At 55.1% G+C, this 7,410-nt stretch overlaps 1 protein-coding gene across 1 annotated transcript; it reads right to left on the minus strand.

Annotated features, from left to right (window-relative positions):
* Positions 1 to 1,325: 1,325 nt before the first annotated feature.
* On the minus strand, positions 1,326 to 7,027 carry NOP2 (NOP2 nucleolar protein). Its single transcript, XM_037388037.1, has 16 exons — positions 6,868 to 7,027; positions 6,743 to 6,788; positions 6,567 to 6,670; positions 5,683 to 5,948; positions 5,341 to 5,384; positions 5,006 to 5,175; positions 4,011 to 4,210; positions 3,819 to 3,908; positions 3,652 to 3,739; positions 3,415 to 3,555; positions 3,085 to 3,224; positions 2,717 to 2,806; positions 2,298 to 2,420; positions 2,116 to 2,213; positions 1,894 to 2,024; positions 1,326 to 1,784 (listed from the first exon to the last, which is right to left on the minus strand). The coding sequence occupies exons 1-16, from the start codon at positions 6,971 to 6,973 to the stop codon at positions 1,531 to 1,533; spliced, it is 2,091 nt and encodes a 696-aa protein (XP_037243934.1). The 5' UTR covers positions 6,974 to 7,027; the 3' UTR covers positions 1,326 to 1,530.
* Positions 7,028 to 7,410: the final 383 nt, after the last annotated feature.

The following is a 7,410-nucleotide window of genomic DNA, read 5'->3' on the forward strand; positions in this document are numbered from 1 at the left end:
CTGAGCCCCGCACCCGATTCCCACCATCTGTCCTGGCCTCGTTATTAAACTAATCCCTGCCGGCTCCTCTGCACGCACGCACGTGTGCGACCTGCCAGCAAGCTGCACGCTGGCCTAGCCCACAAGTAGGGCAAGAGATGCGAGAGCCGGGTACCGGGCAGGGCACAAGCCTGAGGAGCTGCTGCCAGCGAAACACACACACACAACCCACCAGCACGCTCTCGGTGTGACAGGCCAGGCAGCAAGAGCAGGATTTGGCCTTTTTTGCCATTCCTGTTTGGCGAGTCCCATTTGTGGTTTCCTGGGCACCCGCCACAGCGCTTTTCTTCAGTTTCTGCTTATCGGTCCGTGTCTGGTTGCATCAGCAGCGCGTGTGCGTGTCTCAGGGAGTTCCTGGAGTTCACGCTCAGCCTCACCACTTGCTGAAGCTCATCACATGGGAAAGCAGCAGCCTCATGCGTAGCGGACCAGGACAAAGGATTCCCGAGATCCTACAGTCCACTGCGTTCAGCTGTTCTCAACAACAAACACGGGAATAGCGCATCAAGTTCTCCCACGAACCCAGAGCCTGGCAAGGAAAACAAATCAAGGCAAAGCCTCAGGTGAGCTGAGCTAGCAAGACAATTACAGAAACAAGATTTATGCCTCAGGTCCGTCACACACCCAACTTCACACACACTGTGGTGGAACAGAAGCTGGAGAGGGTGCTTGGTAGAAAGTTTATTAACGAAGTGTCTCTAGAGATTTATTCACTAGATGGCAGAACCAAAGAAGAGAATAATCAACTCACACTGGCAAAGGAAAGGGACCTGGGCTGACATTTAAACAAAAGCAGCCCAGACCACTGCCCGTTACGTCTTAAGGAGGAGCAACCCCCTCTAGGTGAACAAAAAGGCCGAAGGAAATAGTGACCATAAGCTCTGGTGGCAATCGTCAGTCGTAAGACCAGTGGCAATCCCTGCTGCAGTCTGGGAGGTCAAGAACCAGGAGACTGCTGGGGACCAGCACAAGGCTCAGTCACAGCAGTGGACTGGATTAGCACAGTGACCACAGGGAACTAGGGACCAGCACAGGCCCACGGGCCCAGGAGGGAGATCCAGCCCTGCCCCAACAAAGCCCTCTGCTCTCCGGCACCACAAACACAGCCCACACCCCCGCAGCCAGGATTTCAGCTCTCACTGCCTCTTCACAAAGAGAAGCACAGCAGGGCACAAGAACCAAAAACGCCAGAGCGTCAGACAGGAGTGGAAGGGGTTTCTGTTGCAGAGGAGTAAGGGGACGTGGCAGAACTCTGTATTCAGTGTTCCAAGGGAAAAGGCCAAGACTTGAGCAAGAGTATAAAACCTTTAATGTGTCAGTGCATCAGTCCTTGATGCAGAGGGAAAGGAGCAAACAGGCCTATAGCTGTCCCAGGCGTGCAGCGCTGCAGAGGTTCTCTGCACAGAGCAGCAAAGACGAGGTGGTACACGCAAAGCTGTGGCAGCCTTTGCACTCAAAGGAGGGGGCCAACACCCGGGAAAGCAGCTCCTCTCACGGTCTGTTCTGTTTCATCCTATGCTTCTTCTTGGCAGGGGCTTGAGGACGCATCATTTTGGGAGAAGGCCGGCCAGCCTTCAAGGGTCTCCTCTGTGCCTGCAATGAATGTCTCTTCTTCAAAGCAGGCTGTGGTGGCTTCTGCTCTTTGTCAGCTTTTGATCCCTCAAGTTTCTTCTTTTTTGGCTGAGGCTCCACAATGGTATCAGGGACAGTGGATGGAGGTGCTGCTTCCACAGCAGGCTCTTCATCTGAAACAACAGAGAAAGGAGCTGTAAGAAGAACCTGCCTGGCTTCCGCAGGGGAAGCAGCCTGCGAGAACAGGCCCAGCAGCTCAGCCGAGCTCCAGCACCGGGTTACCTGTCTGTGCCTGGGGGATGGCGTTAGAGAATTTCTTGAACTTGGCAATGAAGAACCCATCCATATTGTGCGTGTGGGGATAGAAACGCCTCGTAGACTTGAGGGAGGGGTGGAAGCGACGGTCTTTGAACCTGGAGGAGGAAGCAGGGTGAGAAATGATAGAACACCTCTGCTCAAACCTGGCCACCAAGAAGCCTGCGCAGCTTGTGACCTGGCACGCACCTAGTGAAGCCTTCCTTGCCAAAGTCCAGGCCTGTGGCCACCAAACGAACGTTGCGTTTCTTCAGTGCATAATCCACAACCCACTCATTCTCCTCCACCTGCCAGAAATTAAGCATTAGGATCCGAAGCTCAGCAGTCCTCTGAGTAGGAGATGACCACAGCAGAGCGTGGAAAGGACTTACCATGATAGAGCAAGTGCAATAGACAATGTAGCCCCCTGTCTCTGAGGCAGCATTGACTGAATCTATAGCGCTAAGAATCAGCTCCTTCTGCAGATGAGCACAGCGCAGGATGTCTTTCTCATCCTGAAAGAGAAAGATAGGTTAGCGTGCCAGAGGGGCACAGGGAAGCACTCCAGGCCTCTGCTGTGGACGGAGGGATGACAGGAGAGGAAAGCACGCATGATATAAAGGTTCCAGAGTCTTCTGCAGAACTAATCTCAAAGAAAACTGGCTCTGGTACAACATGCAAAATAGGAAAGAGAAGGAAAAATATATCAGTGTCTCCACTGCAGGCATCTCTGAGAACAAAGCTGTCCCAAAGTCCTTCCTCTTGTGACTCATACTTAAGTCCCCATCTTGTGTCCCCACTGGCCACTCACCTTGTTGGTTTTGACAGCAGGATCCTTAGAAATGACACCTGTTCCACTACAAGGAGCATCAAGCAAGACACGGTCGAACCCTCCAAGCACCTACAGGAAGACGTACGTTTGGAATTACACTCACAGGCAGGGACTCAGAATAAGACTAAGACTAGAAGGGGAACCAGAAGACTAGGAAGGCAGCAAAGATCCCTCGCTCCTCCCTGTCCACCTTCCTGTCTCCCTATCAAGTAACAAACACACTCCTCAGCAGCTTTGCTCATCCTCTTGTGACAAGTGGCTTTGGAGAACACCCATTTAACTAACGGGACAGCACAGCAGCTCCAGGTAAGCAGGATAAGGACACCCCAGCACAGGCAGGAACGTACCTTGGGGAACTGGCGTCCATCACAGTTACTCACTACAGCATTGGTGACTCCCAGCCGATGCAAGTTCCCTACCACACTATGCAGCCGCTCGGCATTGCTGTCATTGGCCAAGATCATACCCGTGTTCTTCATTAGCTGAGCTGCCAGAGGGCAAAACACATCAGCAAGGGGCGGCAAACCCCCTGCACTTTTGTCCGCAGGGAGAGCCACCCCTCTCCTTTCCCCAAGTTCAGTCCCTGCCTCTGTCACCCCTTTCTGTATAGATGAGTGAACTCGTCGCTTCACAGGGCACCCCTCCCAACCTCCCCACCAGGGGCTGCAGGGCGGTACCTATGTAGCTGGTCTTGCCTCCTGGGGCACAGCACATATCCAGGATGCGTTCGTTCTCCTGTGGAGCCAGAGCCATGACGGGGAGGAGACTGGAGGCTCCTTGCAGCATGTAGTGCCCAGCCAGATACTCAGGGGTGGCACCTAGGCAGGGAAGGCAGAACAAAGTGCGATGACACGCAAAAAAATGGGAGTCAGGAGTGGGTCAATGGAGCCCTACAACACGAAGGGTGATCTCACCAATGGGCACAGAGGAGTCATAAATAACAAGCCCCGTTTTCGACCACTTCCCCAAGGGGTCGAGATTCACACCACGGTTGATTAGAGCCTGCAAGACAAGGAGATGGGACTGAGATGCTGTCCCGTATGACAGGCGGTGCAGGAGACAACCACAGGCTCCTGCTCACCTGTGCCAGGTCCCGTCGCCGCGTCTTGAGTGTGTTGGTGCGAATGGTCACAGGGCGGGGAACCTCATTAGCTTCCAGGAAGTTTACCAGCTGGGTGGAAGACAGGACAGAGAACAGAGGTAAAAACGAAGGCCCAGGAAGGCAGCTAAATCCTCATCAGTCAGCAAAGATACAGGCAGGGCAGGATCCTACCTCAGGGAGTGGGAAGATGTCCATAAGCTTCACGAGCAAGAAGTCACTGTAGGAATAATAGGCAGCCATGTCCCGGCGCAGCAATGCAAGGTACTCTTGTCGCGTGTGTCCTTCCTCCCGCTTCGCCCCAAAGTCCTGCAGCACCTCCATGTTGCCCTTGATGCGCTGGTGAATGATGTGCAGGTCAGGCGGCTCAGCAGGTAGAAGGACCATTAAGGAACCATGAACAGCCAACAAACTTGCACACACACAAGCTCTTTGCAAGCACAATCAGTCATGCAGGACTCCTGCATCACAGCACCCGCACCAGAAAGGCTCTGTTGGAACAGACTGTCATCAGACCTCAGCAGAGTGGGGATTCAAAGGATGGGACCGGGCAAAAAAAGTTCACAAGGCAGGAACTACAAGGTATTTACAAGAATTTGTTTAGTTACTTTAGATAAACAGAAAAAACTAGGAAAAAGACAACAACAAAAAACATCTTCTAATGCTGAAAACAATACCTGTGACAGAAAAGAGACTAGAAGTTCCCCAAGGGCAACTACGGGGTACAGAGGAGAAGGAGAAGAGGCAGGATTAGATGTACTGGGGGGAGGAAATCAAAATCACTAAAGCCCAAGAGCAAGTACTTTGGGTGCTGGAATTGCTGTCATCAGAGGCTCTAGGAACGGGTTAGACAAACACCTACCGGGAAAATCAGGGTACAGAGGAACAAACTACTGATAAGATACCCACATGCACTCAGGGCTGGAAAGGAAACCGGGGCAGGCTCCAAGCTCTGTACAGGGCCCAACAGATTTCCTAACTGTGCTGTACAGAAGCACAGCATTGTATACTATCTATTTGGGCAGCTCATCTAAAAATACCTCATCGCGCACAGAATGCTCTTGCTAAGCAATACTCATGATAAAGTCCAAAGGAAGCCCTTTAGTCGTATCCAGGCCCCGTGCTGCTGCAGGCACATGGCTTATGGATGTCACAAATAAAAAGGATATCCTCTCTCTCAATCTGTTCATTAGTTGGCAGTTTAAACTGCTCATCTATATCCAGGTTGAGCTGCAGATCTGGGCCCTCTTCCTCCTTCTGTCCTGTTTTCTGCCCCCTTGCCGCCTCTGCCATCTCCTCTTCCTCCCCCTCTTCGCTGTCATCTTCACCAAGGCTTCCCCTAAGGACAAAGAACAGGACAGATGTTTTACAGAAGAACAGTATCACACAGGTACTTCACAACTACCATTTCTTAGATGGCAAAAAGGACAGAAGAACAAACAACACATGCTCCTTGTCTAACCAGGAAAGACGCTGCAGGCTGGCAGTATTATCAAATCCTTACCTATCAGAATTCTGCTTCAGGGCAGCTTTTTCAATAGGCAGCAACTAAAGAGAGACAAAAGAATAATGAAGCAATATCCCCGGGTACCCCCTTACTTCCCAGCATCTGTGAAATTTACCTGTTCTGTTTGAAAAAGCAACAAACAAAAGCACCAAATATTATCCTGGGATCAGCTGCTAAACTGGAAATTGTTATTGTGAAGGGAAGAAGGGGAAAGCTCTCTGCCACCTCACTATCCATCCACCCCTTAGTAAAGTCACTCTTGTTTCCCCAGGCCTGACGGGTCTTTTCAGCCAGCAAAGCCAAGTATTTCTTGCATAATTAAGGGTAAAAAGCTCCTACCTCTTCCTCCTCTGATGATGAAGACACACCGTAATCATCCACCATCTCATCGCTGCTCCCATCCTCCTCTTCCATCTCCCAGCTGCCTCCTTCCACCTCACCATCGCTGGATAACTCCACATTGCTTCCTTTAGATGGGATTTTCTTGGCTTTGGCTGGAGCCAGCCATTTTGAGTTGCCATCACTGAAGCCAAAGCGGCCACGAGTGGTTTGTCCCGCTGCCTTTACAGCACGTTTCTCCTTCTGCGGGGATATCTGCTCTTCAGCTACAGGCAGATGCAGCGGTTAAAAGTTAGGCGTTATTCTCAGAAGCAGCTGCCCTGTTTTTTCAGTTGTGATACAAGAGACCTTCACCCTAGGGCTGAGCTGCCTGGCCAAGAGAAGGGATTGCTTGCTCTCCACATCGGTTTTCTCAATCGCAAACAAGGGCACATTACCACCTCTACTCCAACAAAGCTTTAAAGAGAACTAACTAGAGTTACCAAAGAAAAACATGGCCACAAAGTTCTTATAGTGTTTGCCCTGACGTGTTACAGTACCCCCCCTTCCCAAATCTATTGTCCATCCTTCCCTCCTCCTGCTGTGACACCTTCCTATGCGCCGTGGGACACAACGCGGCGGCCCGAAAGGCCTCAGCCGCCCAACCTGCCTGCGACAGCAGCGGCGACCCGGGAGCGGCACCATGGACCAGAGCATCCTGCCGGCCTGTCCCGCGGGCAGCACCGCCGCCTGGCACGGCGGGTCCGGCAAGCAGGAAAAATTCGTTTAAAATAATAAAACCCCCACCTGTCTCGTGCCATACAAAAAAAAGGGGGGTGGGGGGTGGTCTGGGGGGCAGCAGGACAGGCTGTCTGCAGGAACGCCCCACCCCGGCCGGTACTCACCTGCTGGCTCCTGGCCCGCTGCTCCTCCTCCTCCTCCTGCTGCTGCCCCCCGGCGCCCCCCGACCGGCGCGGCGCTGCCCGCTCCCAGCCGCCTCTTCGCAGCCCTGCGGCGAGAGGGGAAGCGGCAGTGAGCTCCGCCCCGGCCCCCCCGGCCCCCCCGGCCCCCCCGGCCTCACCTCCTCCGCCCGTGGCTGGAGAGCTTCTTCCTGCCGGGCTCCGGCTCTGCGGAAAGACACGCGGCCGTCAGGCGGCCCGAACCGGCAGCGCGGCGCCGGGCCGGGCCGGGCGGGGCCGGACTCACCTGGCGGCAGGAAGCGGGCCAGCTCCACCTCCGCCCCGCGCTGCTTGCGGGCCTTGCGCCCGGGGCCGCGCTTCTCCTTCCTGCTGGGGTCCAGCCTGCGGCCCATGGCGGCGCGGCCCCTCCGGCGGCCCCGGGCCCGCCGCCACACGTGCGGCCCGCCTCTGGCCCCGCGCATGCGCCCGCCGCCGGGCCCGCCTCCGCCGCGCTCCCATTGGCTACCACCGCCTCTTCTGCTCGCTGAGTGGATGCGCCCGGTGACGTCAGCCGCCCGGCGTGCGGAGGCCGCCCCCAGGGCCCGGGCCCGGCCGGCCTGAGCGGGGAGCGAGGGGGGCGCAGCCGGCAGCCCCAGGTGCCCCCCGGGCCGGGGCCTGGGCATCCCCCCCCCCCTCCTCCCGGGGGGTCTGACTCCCCGGGGAGGGGCGCAACACACCAAAGCAGGGAGCAGGGAAGGGGCTTAAGGGACGTGCCCGAGTTCAGGGGGGTGCAGGCAAAGGACACGACTGACCCCTCCCTGCTGCAGGGGAGGCACGTGCTCTCTTCTGC

Source organism: Falco rusticolus, chromosome 5, assembly GCF_015220075.1.
Source record: "Falco rusticolus isolate bFalRus1 chromosome 5, bFalRus1.pri, whole genome shotgun sequence".
NCBI classification, from domain to species: Eukaryota; Metazoa; Chordata; class Aves; order Falconiformes; family Falconidae; genus Falco; species Falco rusticolus.

Coding starts and splice junctions, on each gene's coding strand:
- NOP2 (XM_037388037.1), bottom strand. CDS start 6,973: ATGGGCCGCAGGCTGGACCCCAGCAGGAAGGAGAAGCGCGGCCCCGGG. Junction 5,949..6,566: donor AGCGGGCCAGGAGCCAGCAG/GTGAGTACCGGC, acceptor ATCTGCCTGTAG/CTGAAGAGCAGATATCCCCG. Junction 2,214..2,297: donor ATTGCACTTGCTCTATCATG/GTAAGTCCTTTC, acceptor AATTTCTGGCAG/GTGGAGGAGAATGAGTGGGT.